This window comes from Dromaius novaehollandiae, unplaced genomic scaffold, assembly GCF_036370855.1.
Source record: "Dromaius novaehollandiae isolate bDroNov1 unplaced genomic scaffold, bDroNov1.hap1 HAP1_SCAFFOLD_33, whole genome shotgun sequence".
Taxonomy (NCBI): domain Eukaryota; kingdom Metazoa; phylum Chordata; class Aves; order Casuariiformes; family Dromaiidae; genus Dromaius; species Dromaius novaehollandiae.
The window spans coordinates 2848760-2872871 of NW_026991456.1; the positions used below are offsets into that span (position 1 = coordinate 2848760).

General features: G+C 68.8%; 2 protein-coding genes across 2 annotated transcripts in view; one reads left to right on the top strand and one right to left on the bottom strand.

Annotated features, from left to right (window-relative positions):
- Positions 1-1679: 1679 nt before the first annotated feature.
- Positions 1680-23479, top strand: LOC112981956 (steroid 21-hydroxylase-like; the record flags this gene model as incomplete). Its single annotated transcript, XM_064504438.1, has 11 exons — positions 1680-1797; positions 10352-10441; positions 12996-13147; positions 16959-17054; positions 17901-18008; positions 18527-18613; positions 19179-19602; positions 20632-20684; positions 20914-21044; positions 21717-21820; positions 22660-23479. Coding segments are annotated over 11 exons (1599 nt in total), but the record flags the coding sequence as incomplete, so codon positions are not given.
- The window catches only part of LOC112995890 (tenascin-X-like), a 38034-nt gene continuing 37335 nt past the window's right edge, over positions 23414-24112 (bottom strand). The window contains exon 41 of the mRNA XM_064504437.1: positions 23414-23635. Coding sequence (XP_064360507.1) covers positions 23555-23635 — 81 coding nt within the window. The 3' untranslated portion in view covers positions 23414-23554. The remainder of the gene's footprint in view (positions 23636-24112) is intronic.

Here is a 24112-nt window from a genome sequence, read left to right on the forward strand (position 1 = left end):
AACACATCTGCTCCAAAATTAACTGATTTCCCCCAAATTTCAGCGTTAAAGGTGTTGCTCGATTGAGGTCTCTGCATCTCTGGGGCTTTGTGGGGGGCATTTGAGCCAAAATGGCGGGAATTTGACCCAAAACGGGCCCTTGCGCTAAAAATATCCCTCTCCAAAAAACACATCCACTCAAAAATTAACCGATTTCCCCCAAATTTTGGCAATAAAGGTGGTGCCCAATTGAGGTCTCTGTGTCTCTGGGGCTTCATGGGGGGCATTTGAGCCAAAACAGCAGGAATTTGCCCCAAAATAGGCCCTTGTGCCAAAAATATCCATCTCCAAAAACCATATCTGCTTGAAAATTAACAATTTTTCCCCAAATTTTAGCAATAAAGGTGTTGCTCAGTTGGGGTCTCTGCCTCTCTGGGGCTTTGTGGGGGGCATTTGAGCCAAAACGTCCAGAATTTGCCCCAAAATAGGCCCTTGCGCCAAAAATATCCATCTCCAGAAAGCACATCTGCTCCAAAACTAACCGATTTCCCCCAAATTTCTGCAATAAAGGTGGTGCCCAATTGAGGTCTCTGTGTCTCCGGGGCTTCGTGGGGGCGTTTGAGCCAAAACAGCTAGAATTTGCCCCAAAATAGGCCCTTGCACCAAAAATTTCTGTCTCCAAAAAGCACATCTGCTCCAAAATTAACTGATTTCCCCCAAATTTTGGCGATAAAGCGCTTGCCAGATTGGGGTCTCTGCATCTCCAGGGCTTTGTGGGGAGCGTTTGACCGCAAATGATGGGAATTTGCCCCAAAACAGGCCCTTGTGCCAAAAATAAAATGATAACAAATACAAAATAATAATAAATAATGAAATAATAAAATAATAATGATAAAATAGTAATTAAACTAATAATAAAAAATAAATAATAAATAATAGAAAATAATAATAAACAATAAAATAATGATAAAATAATAAAATAATAATAATAAATAACAAAAGGTAAAAAATAAAAATAATGAATAATAAATAATGAAATGATAAAATAAGAAAATAATAGTGAGATAAATAGTAAATAATAAAATTATAAAATTATAGTAATAAGAAAAAGTAAAAATGAGAAATCATAATTAATAATCAATAATAAAATACTAATATGATTAAAAGCAATTACAAATAATAAAAAATAAAACAGAGAAATATCAATAAATATTAATAATAAATAATAAAAATAATAAAATAATAAAAATAATAAAAATAAATAAACATAATAAAAAGTGGAAAATAATAAATTTATCAATAAATATTAATAAATAATAATAAATATAAAAATGATAAAAATAATAGCGATTGAAAATAAAAATAATACATATTAATAAATATTGAAAAATAATAATAAATAATATCTAATAATAACTAGTAGCAAGCACCCGCACTCACACGCACCACCGCCCCCAGCAGCGGAAACGCCCCAACCCGGTCGAGCGGCCGCAGGCGCCGCCCCCCGCCGCCCCCCGCCCGCAGCCCCGGAGCAGCAGCAGCAGCAGCAGCAGCAGCAGCAGCAGCAGCAGCAGCAGCAGGAGGTCGCGATGCTGCTGGCGCTGGCGCTGCTGGCGCTGCTGGCGCTGGCGGCCTGCCGGGGGCTGCGGCCCCCCCGCCTCCCGCGCCCCCCCCCGGGGCCCCCCCGCCTGCCGGGGCCGCGGGCGCTGCCGCTGCTGGGGGGCGCCGCGCACCTGCTGCACCCGGCGGCGCCGCGGCACCTGGCGGCCCTGGCGCGGCTATACGGGCCGGCGCTGCGGCTGCGCCTGGGCGGCGCCGGTGAGTGCGGGGGGCGGGGGGCGGCACCGCCAGAGCCCCCCCTGCACCCCCAGAGCCCCCCCCGCACCCCCGATACCGCCCTGCACCCCCAGAGCCCCCCCGCTCCCCCAGAGCCCCCCCTGCACCCCCGATACCGCCCTGCACCCCCAGAGCCCCCCCCGCACCCCCGATACCGCCCTGCACCCCCAGAGCCCCCCCGCTCCCCCAGAGCCCCCCCTGCACCCCCGATACCGCCCTGCACCCCCAGAGTCCCCCCTGCACCCCCAGAGCCCCCCCGCACCCCCGATACCGCCCTGCACCCCCAGAGCCCCCCCGCTCCCCCAGAGCCCCCCCTGCACCCCCGATACCGCCCTGCACCCCCAGAGCCCCCCCGCTCCCCCAGAGCCCCCCCTGCACCCCCGATACCGCCCTGCACCCCCAGAGCCCCCCCCGCACCCCCGATACCGCCCTGCACCCCCAGAGCCCCCCCGCTCCCCCAGAGCCCCCCCTGCACCCCCGATACCGCCCTGCACCCCCAGAGTCCCCCCTGCACCCCCAGAGCCCCCCCGCACCCCCGATACCGCCCTGCACCCCCAGAGCCCCCCCGCTCCCCCAGAGCCCCCCCTGCACCCCCGATACCGCCCTGCACCCCCAGAGCCCTCCCCGCACCCCCAGAGCCCCCCCCGCACCCCCGATACCGCCCTGCACCCCCAGAGCCCTCCCCGCACCCCCAGAGCCCCGCCGGCACCCCCGATACCGCCCTGCACCCCCAGAGCCCCCCCTGCACCCCCAGAGCCCCCCCGGCACCCGCGATACCGCCCTGCACCCCCACAGCCCTCCCCGCACCCCCGATACCGCCCTGCACCCCCAGAGCCCTCCCCGCACCCCCAGAGCCCCCCCCGCACCCCCGATACCGCCCTGCACCCCCAGAGCCCTCCCCGCACCCCCAGAGCCCCGCCGGCACCCCCGACACCGCCCTGCACCCCCAGAGCCCTCCCCGCACCCCCAGAGCCCCGCCGGCACCCCCGATACCGCCCTGCACCCCCAGAGCCCCCCCGCACCCCCAGAGCCCCCCCCGCACCCCCTATACCGCCCTGCACCCCCAGAGCCCTCCCCGCACCCCCAGAGCCCCCCCTGCACCCCCGATACCGCCCTGCACCCCCAGAGCCCCCCCTGCACCCCCAGAGCCCCCCCGGCACCCCCGATACCGCCCTGCACCCCCAGAGTCCCCCCTGCACCCCCAGAGCCCCCCCCGCACCCCCGATACCGCCCTGCACCCCCAGAGGCCCCCCCGCACCCCCGATACCGCCCTGCACCCCCAGAGCCCCCCCTGCACCCCCGATACCGCCCTGCACCCCCAGAGCCCTCCCCGCACCCCCAGAGCCCCCCCCGCACCCCCGATACCGCCCTGCAACCCCAGAGCCCGCCCCGCACCCCCAGAGCCCCCCGCGCACCCCCGATACTGCCCTGCACCCCCAGAGCCCCCCCTGCACCCCCAGAGCCCCCCTGCACCCCCGATACCGCCCTGCACCCCCAGAGTCCCCCCTGCACCCCCAGAGCCCCCCCCGCACCCCCGATACCGCCCTGCACCCCCAGAGCCCCCCCCGCACCCCCAGAGCCCCCCCGCACCCCCGATACCGCCCTGCACCCCCAGAGTCCCCCCTGCACCCCCAGAGCCCCCCCCGCACCCCCGATACCGCCCTGCACCCCCAGAGCCCCCCCTGCACCCCCAGAGCCCCCCCCGCACCCCCGATACCGCCCTGCACCCCCAGAGCCCCCCCTGCACCCCCTACACCGCCCTGCACCCCCAGAGCCCTCCCCGCACCCCCAGAGCCCCGCCGGAACCCCCGATACCGCCCTGCACCCCCAGAGCCCTCCCCGCACCCCCAGAGCCCCCCCGCACCCCCGATACCGCCCTGCACCCCCAGAGCCCCCCCTGCACACCCTATACCGCCCTGCACCCCCAGAGCCCTCCCCGCACCCCCAGAGCCCCCCCCGCACCCCCGATACCGCCCTGCACCCCCAGAGCCCCCCCTGCACCCCCAGAGCCCGCCCCGCACCCCCTATACCGCCCTGCACCCCCAGAGCCCTCCCCGCACCCCCAGAGCCCGCCCCGCACCCCCTATACCGCCCTGCACCCCCAGAGCCCCCCCTGCACCCCCAGAGCCCTCCCCGCACCCCCAGAGCCCCCCCCGCACCCCCGATACCGCCCTGCACCTCCAGAGCCCCCCCCGAACCCCCTATACCGCCCCGCACCCCCAGAGCCCTCCCCGCACCCCCAGAGCCCGCCCCGCACCCCCTATACCGCCCTGCACCCCCAGAGCCCCCCCTGCACCCCCAGGGCCCCGCCGGCACCCCCGATACCGCCCTGCACCCCCAGAGCCCCCCCGCACCCCCAGAGCCCCCCCCCGCACCCCCGATACCGCCCTGCACCCCCAGAGCCCCCCCTGCACCCCCAGGGCCCTGCCGGCACCCCCGATACCGCCCTGCACCCCCAGAGCCCCCCCGCACCCCCAGAGCCCCCCCTGCACCCCCGATACCGCCCTGCACCCCCAGAGCCCCCCCGCACCCCCAGAGCCCCGCCGGCACCCCCGATACCGCCCTGCACCCCCAGAGCCCCCCCTGCACCCCCAGAGCCCCCCCCGCACCCCCGATACCGCCCTGCACCCCCAGAGCCCTCCCCGCACCCCCAGAGCCCCGCCGGCACCCCCGATACCGCCCTGCACCCCCAGAGCCCCCCCGCACCCCCAGAGCCCCGCCGGCACCCCCGATACCGCCCTGCACCCCCAGAGCACCCCCCGCACTCCCGATACCGCCCTGCACCCCCAGAGCCCTCCCCGCACCCCCAGAGCCCCCCCTGCACCCCCGATACCGCCTTGCACCCCCAGAGCCCTCCCCGCACCCCCAGAGCCCCCCCTGCACCCCCGATACCGCCCTGCACCCCCAGAGTCTTCCCCGCACCCCCAGAGCCCCCCCTGCAGTCCCGATATCGCCCTGCACCCCCAGAGTCCCCCCCGCACCCCCAGAGCCCCCCCCGCACCCCCGATACCGCCCTGCACCCCCAGAGCCCCCCCTGCACCCCAGAGCCCCCCCCGCACCCCGGATACCGCCCTGCACCCCCAGAGCCCCCCCGCACCCCCAGAGCCCCGCCGGCACCCCCGATACCGCCCTGCACCCCCAGAGCCCTCCCCGCACCCCCAGAGCCCCCCCCGCACCCGCGATACCGCCCTGCACCCCCAGAGCCCCCCCGCACCCCCAGAGCCCCCCCCGCACCCCCGATACCGCCCTGCACCCCCAGAGCCCCCCCTGCACCTCCAGAGCCCCCCCCGCACCCCCGATACCGCCCTGCACCCCCAGAGCCCTCCCCGCACCCCCAGAGCCCCCCCCGCACCCCCTATACCGCCCTGCACCCCCAGAGCCCCCCCGCACCCCCAGAGCCCCGCCGGAACCCCCGACACCGCCCTGCACCCCCAGAGCCCCCCCTGCACCTCCAGAGCCCCCCCCGCACCCCCGATACCGCCCTGCACCCCCAGAGCCCTCCCCGCACCCCCAGAGCCCCGCCGGCACCCCCGATACCGCCCTGCACCCCCAGAGCCCCCCCGCACCCCCAGAGCCCCGCCGGCACCCCCGATACCGCCCTGCACCCCCAGAGCCCTCCCCGCACCCCCAGAGCCCCGCCGGCACCCCCGATACCGCCCCGCACCCCCAGAGCCCCCCCGCACCCCCAGAGCCCCCCCTGCACCCCCTATACCGCCCTGCACCCCCAGAGCCCCCCCCGCACCCCCTATACCGCCCTGCACCCCCAGAGCCCTCCCCGCACCCCCAGAGCCCCGCCGTCACCCCCGATACCGCCCTGCACCCCCAGAGCCCCCCCTGCACCCCCAGAGCCCCGCCGGAACCCCCGATACCGCCCTGCACCCCCAGAGCCCCCCCGCACCCCCAGAGCCCCCCCCGCACCCCCGATACCGCCCTGCACCCCCAGAGCCCCCCCCGCACCCCCAGAGCCCCGCCGGCACCCCCGCTACCGCCCTGCACCCCCAGAGCCCCCCCGCACCCCCAGAGCCCCCCCTGCACCCCCGATACCGCCCTGCACCCCCAGAGCCCCCCCTGCACCCCCAGAGCCCCGCCGGCACCCCCGATACCGCCCTGCACCCCCAGAGCCCTCCCCGCACCCCCAGAGCCCCGCCGGCACCCCCGATACCGCCCTGCACCCCCAGAGCCCCCCCGCACCCCCAGAGCCCCCCCCGCACCCCCGATACCGCCCTGCACCCCCAGAGCCCTCCCCGCATCCCCAGAGCCCCGCCGGCACCCCCGATACCGCCCTGCACCCCCAGAGCCCCCCCGCACCCCCAGAGCCCCCCCCGCACCCCCTATACCGCCCTGCACCCCCAGAGCCCTCCCCGCACCCCCAGAGCCCCGCCGGCACCCCCGATCCCGCCCTGCACCCCCAGAGCCCCCCCGCACCCCCAGAGCCCCCCCTGCACCCCTGATACCGCCCTGCACCCCCAGAGCCCTCCCCGCATCCCCAGAGCCCCGCCGGAACCCCCGATCCCGCCCTGCACCCCCAGAGCCCCCCCGCACCCCCAGAGCCCCCCCTGCACCCCTGATACCGCCCTGCACCCCCACAGCCCCCCCGCACCCCCACAGCCCCCCCTGCACCCCCGATACCGCCCTGCACCCCCAGAGGCCCCCCCGCACCCCCAGAGCCCTCCCTGCACCCCCAGAGCCCCCCCCGCACCCCCAGTGTCCCCCCTGCACCCCCGATACCGCCCTGCACCCCCAGAGCCCTCCCCGCACCCCCAGAGCCCCGCCGGCACCCCCGATACTGCCCTGCACCCCCACAGCCCCCCCCGCACCCCCGATACCGCCCTGCACCCCCAGAGCCCCCCCCGCACTCCCACAGCCCCCCCCGCACCCCCAGAGCACCCCCCGCACTCCCGATACCGCCCTGCACCCCCAGAGCCCTCCCCGCACCCCCAGAGCCCCCCCTGCACCCCCGATACCGCCTTGCACCCCCAGAGCCCTCCCCGCACCCCCAGAGCCCCCCCTGCACCCCCGATACCGCCCTGCACCCCCAGAGTCTTCCCCGCACCCCCAGAGCCCCCCCTGCAGTCCCGATATCGCCCTGCACCCCCAGAGTCCCCCCCGCACCCCCAGAGCCCCCCCCGCACCCCCGATACCGCCCTGCACCCCCAGAGCCCCCCCTGCACCCCAGAGCCCCCCCCGCACCCCGGATACCGCCCTGCACCCCCAGAGCCCCCCCGCACCCCCAGAGCCCCGCCGGCACCCCCGATACCGCCCTGCACCCCCAGAGCCCTCCCCGCACCCCCAGAGCCCCCCCCGCACCCGCGATACCGCCCTGCACCCCCAGAGCCCCCCCGCACCCCCAGAGCCCCCCCCGCACCCCCGATACCGCCCTGCACCCCCAGAGCCCTCCCCGCACCCCCAGAGCCCCGCCGGCACCCCCGACACCGCCCTGCACCCCCAGAGCCCCCCCTGCACCTCCAGAGCCCCCCCCGCACCCCCGATACCGCCCTGCACCCCCAGAGCCCTCCCCGCACCCCCAGAGCCCCGCCGGCACCCCCGATACCGCCCTGCACCCCCAGAGCCCCCCCGCACCCCCAGAGCCCCGCCGGCACCCCCGATACCGCCCTGCACCCCCAGAGCCCTCCCCGCACCCCCAGAGCCCCGCCGGCACCCCCGATACCGCCCCGCACCCCCAGAGCCCCCCCGCACCCCCAGAGCCCCCCCTGCACCCCCTATACCGCCCTGCACCCCCAGAGCCCCCCCCGCACCCCCTATACCGCCCTGCACCCCCAGAGCCCTCCCCGCACCCCCAGAGCCCCGCCGTCACCCCCGATACCGCCCTGCACCCCCAGAGCCCCCCCTGCACCCCCAGAGCCCCGCCGGAACCCCCGATACCGCCCTGCACCCCCAGAGCCCCCCCGCACCCCCAGAGCCCCCCCCGCACCCCCGATACCGCCCTGCACCCCCAGAGCCCCCCCCGCACCCCCAGAGCCCCGCCGGCACCCCCGCTACCGCCCTGCACCCCCAGAGCCCCCCCGCACCCCCAGAGCCCCCCCTGCACCCCCGATACCGCCCTGCACCCCCAGAGCCCCCCCTGCACCCCCAGAGCCCCGCCGGCACCCCCGATACCGCCCTGCACCCCCAGAGCCCTCCCCGCACCCCCAGAGCCCCGCTGGCACCCCCGATACCGCCCTGCACCCCCAGAGCCCTCCCCGCATCCCCAGAGCCCCGCCGGCACCCCCGATACCGCCCTGCACCCCCAGAGCCCCCCCGCACCCCCAGAGCCCCCCCCGCACCCCCTATACCGCCCTGCACCCCCAGAGCCCTCCCCGCACCCCCAGAGCCCCGCCGGCACCCCCGATCCCGCCCTGCACCCCCAGAGCCCCCCCTGCACCCCTGATACCGCCCTGCACCCCCAGAGCCCTCCCCGCACCCCCAGAGCCCCGCCGGAACCCCCGATCCCGCCCTGCACCCCCAGAGCCCCCCCGCACCCCCAGAGCCCCCCCTGCACCCCTGATACCGCCCTGCACCCCCAGAGCCCTCCCCGCATCCCCAGAGCCCCGCCGGAACCCCCGATCCCGCCCTGCACCCCCAGAGCCCCCCCGCACCCCCAGAGCCCCCCCTGCACCCCTGATACCGCCCTGCACCCCCACAGCCCCCCCGCACCCCCACAGCCCCCCCTGCACCCCCGATACCGCCCTGCACCCCCAGAGGCCCCCCCGCACCCCCAGAGCCCTCCCTGCACCCCCAGAGCCCCCCCCGCACCCCCAGTGTCCCCCCTGCACCCCCGATACCGCCCTGCACCCCCAGAGCCCTCCCCGCACCCCCAGAGCCCCGCCGGCACCCCCGATACTGCCCTGCACCCCCACAGCCCCCCCCGCACCCCCGATACCGCCCTGCACCCCCAGAGCCCCCCCCGCACTCCCACAGCCCCCCCCGCACCCCCAGAGCCCCCCCTGCACCCCCGATACCGCCCTGCACCCCCACAGCCCCCCCCGCACCCCCAGAGCCCCGCCGGCACCCCCGATACCGCCCTGCACCCCCAGAGTCCCCTCCGCACCCCCAGAGCCCCGCCGGCACCCCCGATACCGCCCTGCACCCCCAGAGCCCTCCCCGCACCCCCAGAGCCCCCCTACACCCCCAGAGCCCCGCCGGCACCCCCACAGCCCCCCCAGATGCCGCCCTGTACCCCCAGTACCTCCCTGCACCCCCAGAGCCCCCCCGATACCACCCTGCACCCCCACAGCCCTGCCTGCACCCCAGATACCGCCCTGCACCCCCAATACCGCCCTGCAGCCCCAAATACAGCCCTGCACCCCCCGATACTGCCCTGCACCCCCACATCCTCCCCCTGCACCCCCAAATCCCCCCTGCACCCCCAAATCTGCCGGGACCCGCTGCACCCCCGATCCTGCTCTGCACCCCAAAACCGCCTGGGAACCCCCTGCACCCCCAAATGCCTCCCTGCACACCCCTCGCCGTCCCTGCACCCCCAAACTTCCTGAGACCCCCTCTGCACCCCCGAATCCCTCTCTGCACCCCCAAACCAGCTAGGACACTCCTGCACCCCCAAGTGCCCAGCTGCACCCCCGCGCGGGCCCTGCACCCCCAAATCCCCCTCTGCACCCCCAAATCCCTCCCTGCACCCCAAAACCGGCTGGGACCCCCCCGCACCCCCAAAGCGCTCCCTGCACCCCCCCCGCGGGTCCTGCACCCCCAAATGCCTCCCTGCACCCCCCCAAACTTGCTGGGACCTCCCCTGCACACCCAAATTCTGCTCTGCAGCCCCCCCAAACTGCCTAGAGGCCCCCAATCCCCCCTGCACACCCACATCGCGCTCTGCACCCCCCAAAGCTGCTGGGGGACCCCCCACACCCCTAAATGACCTCCTGCAGCCCCCAATCTTCCCCCTGCACCCGCCCTGGCTCCTGCACCCCCAAACTGGCCCCTACACCTCCAAATCCTTCCCGCACCCCCACATCCCACTCTGTGCCCCCCCCAAATCCCTCCCTGCACCCCCAAACTTGCTGGGACCCCCCTCCATGCCCAAATTCTGCTCTACACCCCCCCCCAAACCAGCCCCTGCACTCCCTAAATCCCCTCCCTGCACTCCCAAACCGGCTGGGACCCCCCTGTACTCTGGCCCCCCCCCCCGGGATTTTGGGGTGCCCAGGGGGGTTGTGGCCCCCCCCGGGGGGGGATTCGAGTCCCCATGGATTTCGGGGTCCCCCGAGGATTCGGGGTGCCCGGGGGGGGTGTGTGGTCCCCCGGGGGTGTTTTGCAGGCACCCATGGATTTCGGGGTGCCCTGGGGGGGGGTGTCCCCCCAGGGGGGTTTGGGAACCCCCGGATTTTGGGGTGCCCTGGGGGGGGCTGTGTCCCCCCCGGGGGGGTTGGGGTGGGGACCCCCCCCGGATTTTTGGGTCCCCTGGGGGGTCGTGGCCCCCCGGGGGGTTTTGGGGACCCCCCCCGGATTTCAGGGTGCCCTGGGGGGGTCATGGCCCCCCGGGGTTTTTGGGGACCCCCCCAATTTCGGGGTGCCCCCCCAGACGTGGTGGTGCTGAGCTCGGTGGAGAGCATCCGGGAGGCCTTCACCCGCCGCTGGGGCGCCTGCGCCGGGCGCCCCCCCAGCTACCTGGGTACCCCCCCCCGGGGGCAATGGGTTCTATGGGTGCTGCGGGCGCTATGGGGGCTGTGGGGCTGGGGGAGATGTGGGTGCTACAGGGGATGTGGGTGCTGTGGGGCTATGGGTGCTGTGGGTGCTCGGGGGCTATGGGGTGCTGTGTGGGACTGGGGGGGGCTGTGGGTGCTGTGGGTGCTTGGGGGTGTGTGGGTGCTGGGGGGGCTGGGGATGCTATGGGGGATGTGGGGACTATGGTTGCTGTTTGGGCTATGGGGGTTATGGGGTCTGTGGGGGGGCTATGAGGGGCTATGGGTGCTATGGGGGATGTGGGGGATGGGTGCTTGGGAGGGACTATGAGTGCTGGGGGGATGTGGGGGATGTGGGGGCTGTGGGTGCTTGGGGGCCATGGGGTGCTGTGTGGGACTGGGGGGGCTATGGATGCTGTGGGGTGCCGTGCGGGCTATGGGGTGCTATGGGGGATGTGGGTGCTTGAGGGGTGGGAGGGCTATGGGGGCCATAGGGGCTATGGGTGCTGTGGGGGATGTGGGTGCTACGGGGGGACTGTGGGTGCTGGGGGGGAAGTAGGTGCTTGGGGGGGTGGGGCAGCTATGGGACTGGGGGGGCTGTGGGTGCTGTGGGGCTATGGAGGGGCTATGGATGCTATGGGGGGATATGGGTGCTGGGGGGGGATGTGGGTGCTGGGGGGATGTGGGTGACATGGGGGTGCTGGGGGTGCTGGGGGGAGCTAGGAGGGGCTATGGGTGGTAGGGGGGCCATGGGGGCTGTGGGGGCTGTGGGTACTATGGAGGGCTATGGGGAGGCTGTGGGGTATATGGGTGCTACGGGGGGGGCCATGGGTGCTGTGTGGGACTGGGGGTGCTGTGGGGGGCTATGGGGGGCTGTGGGTGCTGCAGGGATTATGGGGGGCTGTGGATGCTTGGGCGGCCGGGGGGATATGGGCGGCTGTGTGTGACTGGGGGGGGGGCTATGGGTGCTATGGGGCCGGGGGGGCTGTGGCAGGGGGCCATGGGGGGGCTATGGGGAGCTATAGGGGCCTATGGAGCCGGGGGGGGACATGGGGGGCTTGGGGGGGGGTCACACAACTACCTGGGGGGGGGATTGGGGGGGGTTGTCTATAGGGCTGGGGGGCCCCTATGGGGCTGGCTGAAGCCCTTCTTGGGGGATCCCCTATGGGGCAGGGGTTGTCTATAGGGCTAAGGGGGGGGCAGTGGGGATGGGGGGAGTGGACTGGCCTGGGGGGGACCCTATGGGGCAGGGAGGGACCCTATGGGGCTGGGGGAGCCCCTATGGGGTGTGAGGGACCCTATGGAGCTGGGGGGGGTGGGTAGACTCTATGGGGCTGAGGGGGCCCCTATAGGTCCTTGGGGGGCCCAGTGGGGCTGAGGGGACCTCTTGGGGCTGGGGGTGTCTATGGGCCAGGGGGGGCTATAGGATGAGGGGGCCCTATGGGGCTGGGTGGGGTCTTGAAGGGCTGGGGGCCTCTATAGGGCTGCTGGGGGTGTCTATAGGGTTGGGGGGGCCCTATGGGGCTGGGGTTGTCTATAGGGCTGGAGGGGTGGGGCTATAGGAATGGGGGGGCCCTATGGGGCTGAGGGGTGTCTATAGGGCTAGAGGTGTCTAAAGGCAGGCTTGGGAGGCCCAATGGGGCTGGGGGAGGTTGGGTGGGATCTATGGGGCAGGGGGGGCTGGGGACCCCTAAAGGGCTGGGGGTTGTCTATAGGGCTGCAAGCGGGGTTGGGGGCCCCTATAGGCCGTTGAGGGGCCCTATGGGGCTGAGTGGACTTTATGGGGCTGAGGGTGTCTGTGGGGCTGGGGTGGGGTTATGGAAGGGGCTATAGGATGGGGGGGCCCTGTGGGGCATGAGGGGACTCTATGGGGCTGGAGTTGTCTATAGGGCTGGAGGGGGACTATAGGATGAGGGGGCCCTATAGGGCATGGGGGGCACCTATGGGGTATGGGGGGGGTGGTCCTGTGGGACATGGCGGTCCAATGGGGCTGAGGGTGTCTATAGGGCTGGGGGGGGGGCTATGGAGGGGAGCTATAGGGTGAGGGGGCTCTATGGGGCATGGGGGGCCCCTGTGGGGCTGGGGGTGTCTATAGGCCGGGGGGGGGGCTGTGGAGGGGAGCTATAGGATGGGGGCAGCCTATGGGGCATGGAGGGGCCCTATGGGGCATGGGGGGGGCCTATGGAGCACAGGGGGCACCTATGGGGCTGGGGGTGTCTAGGGCTGGGGGGGCTATAGAGGGGAGCTATAGGATGGGGGGGCTATGGGGCATGGGGGACACCTATAGGGCAGAGGGGGTCCCTATGGGGCATGGGGGGTCCCTATGGGACATAGGGGGTGCCTATGGGGCTGGGGGTGTCTATAGGGCTGGGGGGGGCTATAGAGGGGAGCTATAGGATGGGGGGGCCCATGGGGCATGGGGAGCCCCTACGGGGTTGAGGGGCCCCCTATGGGGCTAGGGGGGGGCCTGTGGGTCTGGCGGCCCCTATAGGGCACAGGGGCCCCCCCGTGGGCCGGAGCACCCATGGGTGCCCCGCCCCGCAGCGGGGCTGGTGTCGCGGGGGGGGCAGGACCTGGCGCTGGGCGATGTCTCCCCGGGGTGGCGGCGGCAGCGTCGGGCCACCCGCGACGCCCTGGCCCGGGCCCAGCGGCGCCTCGACGCCGTCCTCGCCCAGCAGGCCCAGGCCCTCTGCGAGGTGAGACCCCCGGAGCGCCCCCAGACGCCCCCAGACACCCCCAAACGCCCAGGGAATGCCCCCAGACGCCCCCAAACGCCCCCAGACGCCCCCAAACGCCCAGGGAATGCCCCCAGACGCCCCCAGACACCCCCAAACACCCAGGGAATGCTCCCAGACGCCCCCAGACGCCCCCAGACACCCCCAAACACCCAGGGAATGCTCCCAGACGCCCCCAGACGCCCCCAGACACCCCCAAACGCCCAGGGAATGCTCCCAAACGCCCCCAAACGCCCCCAGACGCCCCCAAACGCCCAGGGAATGCCCCCAGACGCCCCCAGACACCCCCAAACACCCAGGGAATGCTCCCAGACGCCCCCAGACGCCCCCAGACGCCCCCAAACACCCAGGGAATGCTCCCAGACGCCCCCAGACGCCCCCAAACGCCCCCAAACACCCAGGGAATGCCCCCAGACGCCCCCAGACACCCCCAAACGCCCAGGGAATGCCCCCAGATGCCCCCAGACGCCCCCAAACGCCCAGGGAATGCCCCCAGACGCCCCCAGACGCCCCCAGACACCCCCAAACACCCAGGGAATGCTCCCAGACGCCCCCAGACGCCCCCAGACGCCCCCAAACACCCAGGGAATGCTCCCAGACGCCCCCAGACGCCCCCAAACGCCCCCAAACACCCAGGGAATGCCCCCAGACGCCCCCAGACACCCCCAAACGCCCAGGGAATGCCCCCAGATGCCCCCAGACGCCCCCAAACGCCCAGGGAATACTCCCAGACGCCCCCAGACGCCCCCAGACGCCCCCAAACACCCAGGGAATGCTCCCAAACGCCCCCAAACGCCCCCAGACGCCCCCAAACGCCCAGGGAATGCCCCCAGACGCCCCCAGACGCCCCCAAACACCCAGGGAATGCCCCCAGATGCCCCCAGACGCCCCCAGACGCCCCCAAACACCCAGGGAATGCTCCCAAACGCCCCCAAACGCCCCCAGACGCCCCCAAACGCCCAGGGAATGCCCCCAGACGCCCCCAGACGCCCCCAGACACCCCCAAACGCCCAGGGAATGCCCCCAGACGCCCCCAGACGCCCCCAGACACCCCCAAACACCCAGGGAATGCTCCCAGACGCCCCCAGACGCCCCCAGACGCCCCCAAACACCCAGGGAATGCTCCCAGACGCCCCCAGACGCCCCCAAACGCCCCCAAACACCCAGGGAATGCCCCCAGACGCCCCCAGACACCCCCAAACGCCCAGGGAATGCCCCCAGACGCCCCCAGACGCCCCCAAACGCCCAGGGAATGCTCCCAGACGCCCCCAGACGCCCCCAGACGCCCCCAAACGCCCAGGGAATGCTCCCAGACGCCCCCAAACGCCCCCAGACGCCCCCAAACGCCCAGGGAATGCCCCCAGACGCCCCCAGACGCCCCCAGACACCCCCAAACACCCAGGGAATGCTCCCAGACGCCCCCAGACGCCCCCAGACGCCCCCAAACACCCAGGGAATGCTCCCAGACGCCCCCAGACGCCCCCAAACGCCCCCAAACACCCAGGGAATGCCCCCAGACGCCCCCAGACACCCCCAAACGCCCAGGGAATGCCCCCAGATGCCCCCAGACGCCCCCAAACGCCCAGGGAATACTCCCAGACGCCCCCAGACGCCCCCAGACGCCCCCAAACGCCCAGGGAATGCTCCCAGACGCCCCCAGACGCCCAGGGAATGCTCCCAGATGCCCCCAAATGCCCAGAGAATGCTCCCAAACGCCCCCAAACACCCCCAAACGCCCAGAGAATGCTCCCAGACGCCCCCAGACACCCCCAAACGCCCAGGGAATGCTCCCAGACGCCCCCAGACGCCCCCAGACGCCCAGGGAATGCTCCCAGATGCCCCCAGATGCCCCCAAATGCCCAGGGAATGCTCCCAAACGCCCCCAGACGCCCCCAGACGCCCCCAGACGCCCAGGGAATGCTCCCAGATGCCCCCAGATGCCCCCAAATGCCCAGAGAATGCTCCCAAACGCCCCCAAACGCCCCCAAACGCCCAGAGAATGCTCCCAGACGCCCCCAGACACCCCCAAACGCCCAGGGAATGCTCCCAGACGCCCCCAGACGCCCAGGGAATGCTCCCAGATGCCCCCAGACGCCCAGGGAATGCTCCCAGACGCCCCCAGACGCCCCCAGACGCCCCCAAACGCCCAGGGAATGCTCCCAAATGCCCCCAGAATGCCCCCAAACGCCCCCCAAATGCCCCCCCAAATGCCCCAAAACGCCCCCCCAAACGCCCCCAAACGCTGAGGGAATGCCCCCAAACGCCCCCTCGAAATGCCCTGGAATGTCCCAAATTGCCCCCAAAATGACTCAAAACACCCACCAAATGCTCCAAAACGCCAAAAAATGCCCCCAAACGTCCAAAAACGCCCAGGGAATGCTTCCAAAGGCCCCCCCCGAAATGCCCCAGAATGTCCCGAATCCCCCCCCAAAATGAGCAAAATGTCATAAAATGCCCCCAAATGTGCCCCCAAACACCCAAGACCATCCCCAAATATCCAAAAAGCACCCAGGGAATGCTTCCGAACGCCCCCAAAATGCCCCCAAACACCCCCCCCGAAATGCCCCAGAATGTCCTGAATCGCCCCTAAAATGAGCAAAATGTCGTAAAACGCCCCAAATTATCCCCCCAAATGCCCCAAAATATCCCAAAACACCCCCTAAATGCCCCCAGAACACCCCAGGAATGCTCCCAAACGCCCCCAGCATGCCCCAAAACGGCCCCCTGAAATGTCCCGGAACAACCCTGGAATGTCCTGAATTTCCCCCCAAATGACCGAAATGTTGTAAAATGCCCTCAAAATGCCCTAAACCACCCCAAATGCCCGAAAACGCCTGAAAACGCCCCCAAATGCCAGGGAATGCTCCCAAACGCTCCCCAATGTCCCCCAAATGCCACAAAACACCCCTTGAAACGACCCAGAATGATCCCCGAATCACCCCCAAAATGACTCAAATGCCCCCAAATGCCCCCAATCACCCCGAAATATCCCCTAATTCCACAAAATGCCCCCAAACACCCCCAAAATGCCCCCAAATGCCCCCAAATGCCCAAGGAATGCTCAAAATGCCCCCAAACACCCCAGAAATGCCCCCAAAATGCCCCCCAAAACACCCCAAAATATCCCCAGAATGTCCCAAATCGCCTCCAAAATGACCTAAAATGACCTAAATGGCCTAAAACACCCCAAAATACCCCCAGTCGTTCAAGAAATGCTCCAGAATGCCCCCAAATGCCCCAGAAATGCCCCAAAACGTCCCCCCTCAAAACGCCCCAAAATATTCCCGGAATGTCTCAAATTACCTCCAAAATGGCCTAAAATGACCAAAATGGCCTAAAATGCCCCAAACACCCCCAAATTCCACTAGATGCCCCCAAAATGCCCCTACTGCCCTCAAAATGGCCAGGAAATGCTGTGAAAGGCCCCCAAACACCCCGGAACATCCCGAATTGTCCCCCCAAAATGCCCCAAAATGGCTGAAATGCCCCAAAACACCCCAAAATTCCCCCAAACGGCCCCAAATTCAACCAAACACCTCAAAACCACCTCGGGGGGGTCAGAATGACCCCAAAAGCCCCCCAAACCACCTGAAATCACCCCAAACCCTCCTGGTGCCCCCAAGGGCCCCATATCCGCCCCCAAAACCAGCCCAAATCCCTCCCCAAAACCATCCTCCTCTGGGCTCCCCGTGGCGGCTCCTTCGGGTGGCCTCGCCCCCCCCGCCGTGGCCCCGCCCCCGGCCCCGCCCCCTGACCCAGGCCCCGCCCCCAGGACCTGCGGCGCTACCGCGGGGCCCCCGTGGACGTGGCCGAGGATTTCGCCTTCCGCACCTGCAGCACCATCTGCAGCCTCGTCTTCGGGCCCCTGGTAGGGGCCCAGGCTTCCGGGAGGGACCCAGGCGTCCGGGGGGGCCCAGGTGTCCGGGGAGGGATCCAGGCATCTGGGAGGGACCCAGGCATCCGGGAGGGACTCAGGTGTTCAGGAGGGGCCCGGGCATCTGGGAGGGACCCAGGTGTCCGGGAGGGGCCCAGGTGTCCGGGGAGGGATCCAGGCATCTGGGAGGGACCCAGGCATCCGGGAGGGACTCAGGTGTTCAGGAGGGGCCCAGGCATCTGGGAGGGACCCAGGTGTCCGGGAGGGGCCCAGGTGTCCGGGGAGGGATCCAGGCATCTGGGAGGGACCCAGGTGTCCGGGAGGGGCCCAGGTGTCCGGGGAGGGATCCAGGCATCTGGGAGGGACCCAGGCGTCCAGGGAGGGGCCCAGGTGTCCGGGGAGGGACCCAGGTGTCTGGGAGGGACCCAGGCATCCAGGAGGGACCCAGGCATCTGGGAGGGGCCCGGGCATCCGGGAGGGATCCAAATGTCCAGGGCAGCCATGGGATCCAGGAGGGACCCAGGCGTCCAGGGCAGCCAAGGGGTCCAGGAGGGGCCCAGGTGTCCCAGGAACCTAGGTGTCCGGGAGGGGCCCAGGCGTCTGGGAGGTGCCCAGGCATGCGAGGGACCCAGGCATTCGGGGGACTCTGATGGCCACGAGGGGCCCAGGCATCCGGGGCACCCAAGGGATCCAGGAGGGGCCCAGGCATCCAGGGCAGGGACCCAGGTGTCCAGGAGGGGCCCAGGCGTCCGGATGGGGACCCAGGTGTCTGGGAGGGGCCCAGGCATCTGGGAGGGGCCCAGGAATCCAGGCAGGGACCCAGGCATCCGGGCTCTGCAGATGCCCGCCGAGGCCGAGGTGCGGGACTTCACCCGCTGCATCATGGGGCTGCTGGAGGTGTGGGGCCGGGCCAGCGTGCGGGTGCTCGACCTGCTGCCCCCCCTGAGGGTGAGCCCCACGTGTGTGTGGGGGGGGGCGCGGCTGGGGGCCCAGGCGGCTGGGCAGGGTCGGGGGGCCCAGGCATCCAGGGAGGGGGGAGGTTAGGGGGACCCAGGTGTCCAGGAAGGTCAAGTGGACCCAGGCATCCGGGAGGGGGTCAGAGGGACCCAGGCGTCCGGGGAGGTCAAGTGGACCCAGGCATTTGGGGAGGGTCAGGGGGACCCAGGCGTCTGGGGTGGTTGAGGGGCCCCAGGTGTCCGGGACAGTCCTGGGGATCCAGGGGACCCAGGTGTCCAGGAGACCCAGGCATCCGGGGAGGGTTGGGGGGACCCAGGCATCCGGGAGGGTCCTTGGGAGGTCGGGGGGGAGCCCAGGCGTCCGGGCGGACCAGGGCATTGGGGGAACCCAGGCGTCGCAAGGGTCGAGGGGACCCAGGTGTCCGGGGTGGGGCTGGGAGTTTGGGAGGGGGTTGGGGGGGACCCAGGCATCCAAGGGGCCCAGGTGTCTGGGCTGACGGGTGGCCACAGGCGCTGCCCAACCCGGCGCTGCGGGAGCTGCTGCGGCTTGTCGAGCACCGCGACGCCTTCGTGCAGGCCCAGCTGCAGCGGCACGAGGTGGGGGCCCAGGCATCCGGGGGGGGCCCAGGCATCCGGGAGGGGACCCAGAGACCCAGGGGGCCCAGGTGTCCGGGAAGGGGAGCCAGGCATCCAGGAGGGGACCCAGGTGTCAGGGGAACCCATACAGGAGGGACTCAGGCATCCAGGAGTGGGCCCAGGCATCCAGGAGGGGCCCAGGCGTCCGGGAGGGGCCCAGGCATCCAGGAAAGGGCCCAGGTGTCCAGGAGGGACCCAGGCATCCAGGAGGGACCCAGGCGTCTGGGAAAGGGCCCAGGCATCCGGAAAGGCCCAGGTGTCTGGGAAAGGACCCAGGTGTCCAGGAGGGACCCAGGCATCCAGGAGGGACCCAGGCGTCTGGGAAAGGGCCCAGGCATCCGGAAAGGCCCAGGTGTCTGGGAAAGGACCCAGGTGTCCAGAGGGGGCCCAGGCATCCGGGAGGGGCTCAGGCATCTGGGAAAGGACCCAGGCGTCCGGGAGGGGCCCAGGCATCTGGGAAGGACCCAGGTGTCCAGGGAGGGGCCCAGGCGTCCGGGAGGTGCCCGACAGCTGAGGCGCCCCGCAGGCGGCCGGCTGCCCTCCCGGGGGGATGCTGGGCGACCTGTGGCCGGACCCCGGTGTCCGAGGGGGGCCGCTGGGCCCTGACCGCCTCCACATGGCCCTGGTGGATCTGTTCATCGGTGGCACCGAGACCACGGCCGCCGCCCTTGCCTGGGCCGTCGCCTTCCTGCTGCACCGCCCTGAGGTACCGCCACGCACACGCCACGCACATGCATCCAGCATGCTGTGCACATGCCAAGGACATGCGTGTGTGAGGTCCCCCGCATGTCCCGGGTCTCCTTCCCCATCTGTTGCCTTCCTGCTGCACCGCTGCAAAGCACACGCTAAGCACATGCATCCATCATGCCACGCACATGCGTGTCCGTGCTCCACCCGTGTGTCCCGGGTCCCCTTTCCTGTCCCTCGCCGCCCTGCTGCACCATTGCAAAGCACATGCTAAGCACACGCATCCAATGTGACACACACACACCATGCACACACCAAGGACACACGTGTCTGTGCTCCCCCGTGCACCCCAGGTCCCCTTCCCTGTTTTTCAGTCGCCCTTGGTGCATCGCACCCGTGTGCCATTGCTGTGTGCGTTGCACACATGTGACACTGGCGTGTTCAGTCACCCTCAATGCATTGCACACCCATGTCATTGCCATGTGCATTGCACATGCGTGATGTTAGCATGATGTTAGCATGCCATTGGCATGTGCATTGCACCCACATGACACCCTTGGTGCATTGCACCCATGTGCCATTGCCATGTGCATTGCACCTGTGTAATGCTCTCAGTGCGTTGCACACCCGAGTCGTTGCCGTGTGCATTGCACCCAGGTGACATTAGCATGATGCTAGCGTGCTGTTGCTGTGTGCATTGCACCCACATGATGCCCTCAGTGCATCGCACCCATGTGCTGTTGCTGTGTGCATTGCACCCGCGTGACGTTGGCGTGTTTGGTCGCCCTCAGTGTATCACACCTGTGTGCTGTTGCCGTGTGCATTAGGCATGCATGACGCTGGCGTGTGCATTGCACCCACGTGCTGTTGCTGTGTGCATTGCACCCACGTGACACCCTTGGTGCATTGCACCTGCCTGACGTTGCTGTGGGCATTGCACCCACATGCCGTTGGTGTGATGCTGGCGTGCTGTTGCTGTGTGCGTTGCACACATATGATGTTAGTATGATGTTAGCATGCCATTGGCATGTGCATTGCACCCACATGACGCCTTTGGTGCATTGCACACCTGAGCCATTGCTGTGTGCATTGCACCCGCGTGACATTGGCGTGTTTGGTCACCCTTGCTGCGTTGCACCCGCGTGACATTGCCGTGTTCATTGCACCTGCGTGATGCTGGCATGTTCGATCGCCCTTGGTGCATTGCACCCATGTGCCGTTGGCGTGACGCTGGCGTGCCATTGCCGTGTGCATTGCACCCGTATGCTGTTGGCATGTTCGGTCACCCTCAGTGCGTTGCACCCGCGTGACGCTGCCATGTGCATTGCACCTGCGTGACACTGGCGTGACGTTAGTTTGCCATTGCTGCGTGCATTGCACACATGTGCCGTTGGCGTGACACTGGCATGCCATTGCCGTGTGCATTGCACCCACATGACGTTAGCATGACGCTCGCGTGCCATTGGTGTGTGCATTGCACCTGCATGATGCCCTCAGTGCATCACACCCGCGCGCTGTTAGCGTGCCGTTAGTGTGACGCTGGCGTGACGCTGGCGTGCCATTGGCGTGCGCAGGTGGCAGCGGGGGTGCGGGCGGAGGTGCCGGGGGCCACCCGGGGGCTGCTGGGCGCCTCCGTGTGCGAGACCCTCCGCCTGCGGCCCCCGGCGCCCCTGGCGCTGCCCCACCGCGCCCGTGCCCCCACCAGGTACCACCCGCCAGTATGCACCAGTGCGCACCAGTATGGGCTGGGGGGGGGGAGGGGCGGCCCGCCCGGCCCGGGGACCCGGCCACCGCGGGGGAGGGTGCCCAGGGCCTCCCAGTGCATCCCAGTGCCCTCCCAGTCCCTTCCCAGTCCCTTCCCAGTACATCCCAGTGCCCTCCCAGTGCATCCCAGTACATCCCAGTGCCCACCCAGTACATCCCAGTCCCCTCCCAGTACATCCCAGTGCCCACTGAGTGCATCCCAGTGCCTCCCAGTGCATCCCAGTGCCTGCCAGTGCATCCCAGTCCCCTCCCAGTACATCCCAGTACATCCCAGTGCCCTCCCAGTGCATCCCAGTCCTCTCCCAGTGCATCTCAGTGCCCACCCAGTCCCCTCCCAGTGTCCGTCCAGTATGTCCCCATGCCTCCCAACCCCCTCCCAGTGCATCCCAGTCCCTCCCCACCCCTCCCAGTACATCCCAGTCCCTTCCCAGTCCCCTTCCAGTGCCTCCCAGTACATCCCAGTGCCTCCCAGCCCCTCCCAGTACATCCCAGTCCTCTCCCAGTACATCCCAGTCCCCTTCCAGTCCCTCCCAGTCCCCCCCCAGTGCCCTCCGAGTCCCCTCCCTGTGCCCCCCAGTCTCTCCCAGTGCCTCCCAGTGCCCCGTGTCCGCAGCATTGCAGGCGCCCTGGTGCCCCGCGACTCCCTGCTCGTCCCCAACCTCTTCGCTGCCCACCACGACCCCGACAAGTGGCAGCGCCCCGAGGCCTTCCTGCCAGGTGTGCCCCGGACGCCTGGGTCCCCTCCCCGATGCCTGGGCCTCTCCTGAAGGCCTGCCCCCCCCCCCCGGGTGCCTGGGCCCCCCCCCCCGGACACCTGTGCCCCTCCTGAATGCCTGCCTTCCCCCCCCGGACACCTGGGCCCCTCCTGAATTCCTGGGTCCCTCCCGGACGCTTGGGTCTCCCCCCCCCCCCCCCCCGCTCCGATGACTGGCCCCACCCCCGGGTGCCTGGGCCCCTCCTGAATGCCTGGGTCCCCCCCCCCCCCCCCAGACGCCTGGGCCCCTTCCGGATGCCTTGTCCCACCCTGGCTGCCTGCCCCCCCCCCCCGATGCCTGGGCCCCTCCCAGACACCTGGGTCCCCTCCCGAACCTCTGGGTCCTGTCCCGGATGCCTGGGTCCCCCCTCGGATGCCTGGGCCCCCTCCCGGATGCCTGGGCCCCTCCTGAATGCCTGGGTTGCTCCTGGACTCCTGGACCCCCCCAGATGCCTGGGTCCTCTCCCGGATGCCTGCCCCCCCCCCTCCGGATGCCTGGGCTCTCCCGCACACCTGGGTCCCCTCCCGGATGCCTGGGTCCCTCCCAGATGCTTGGCCTCCCGCCCCGGACGCCTGGGTCCTTTGACCCCCTTTGGGGTGGGTTCCCTGCCCGGACGCCTGGGTCCTTCCTGGATGCCTGGGTCCCTCCTGAATGCTTGGGTCCCTTCCCTGACGCCTGGAACCCTCCTGGACGCCTGGGCCCCTCCTGGACGCCTGGGTCCCTGAACCCCTTGGGATGGGTTCCCTGCCTGGACGCCTGGGCCCTGCCCGGACGCCTGGGTCCCTGACGCGGCCCTCGCAGAGCGGTTCCTGGAGGCAGGGCCGGGGCGGGCGCTGGTGCCCTTTGGCTGCGGGGCTCGGGCCTGCCTGGGCGAGGGGCTGGCACGGGCCGAGCTCCTGGTCTTCTTGGGCCACATCCTGCGCCACTTCCGCCTGGAGCCGCCGGCGCCCGGCGTCCTGCCCAGCCTGGAGGTCACGGCTGGCACCGTGCTGCGCTGCCCCCCCTTCCGCGTCCGCCTCATCGCCCTGGAGCACTGAGCCCCGCCCGGATGCCTGGGCCCGCCCGGACGCCTGGGACTCCCTGGATGCTTGGGATCACTGGGATGCATGTGATGGCCCGGACGCCTGGGCCTGCCCAGATGCCTGGGACCGCCTGGGTGCTTGGGATCACTTGGATGCATGGGATGGCCTGGACACCTGGGCCCGCCTGGACACCTGGGCCCGCTCAGATGCCCAGGACCGCCCAGACGCCTGGGCCCGCCTGGAAGTCTGGGACTGCCCAGACAGCTGGGACCCGCTGGATGCTTGGGACCACTCGGACGCCTGGGCTTGCCCGGACGCCTGGGCCTGCCCAGACACCTGGGACCCCCTGGATGCCTGGGACCACCCGGATGCCTGGGCCTGCCCAGATGCCTGGGCCTGCTCAGACGCCTGGAACCACCTGGACACCTGGGCCCGCCCAGCCACCCGGACACCTGGGTCCCCCCAGACACCCGGACACCTGGGCCCACCCTACTCCCCCACAGACACCTGGGTCCCCCATATGCCTGGGCCCTCGCACGGCAGGGCCCTCAGTCGCTTGCAGCTTTTATTGCTCTCCCATAAAGGCTTCACCCACTCCAGCCTCCTTCCTTGGTGCTGCCTGGACGCTGGGGCCCCGCCCTGGACGCCTGGCCCCCCCGGATGCCTGGGCCCGCTCAGTCGCGCTGTGGCCGCAGCTTCATCTCCGTGAAGGGGATGGAGAACTCGAAACCCTTCCAGGGAAACCAGTTGATGCCCTGGGGGAGAGTGGGGACCCCGTCAGCCCGGCCCTGTGGGCGCCTATAGGGGCTCTATAGGGGCCTTGAGACACTGCCTGCCCCAGGCCCCACCGTAGGTCTCCCCATACTCCCCCATAGCCCCCAGAGGCCCCCTTGTGGCCCTTATGGGCCCACCATAGACCCTATAGCCCCCATAGGGTTTCCCATAACCCCCTATAGCTCCCATAGCCCTCAAAGGGTCCCCCATAGCCCCCATAGCCCTCTATAGCACCTGTAACCCCGATAGGGTTCCCAATAGCCTCCTATAGCACCCATAGGGCCCCATAGCCCCCATAGGGTCCCAGTGGCACATGGTGGTCCCAGGGGATGCCATAGTCCCTATAGCCCCCATAGGGTACCCCATAGCCCCCATAACCCCCTATAGCCCCCATAGGGTCCCCTATAGCTCCCATAGCCCCCATAGGACCCTGGCAGCACCTGGTGGTCCCAGGGGAT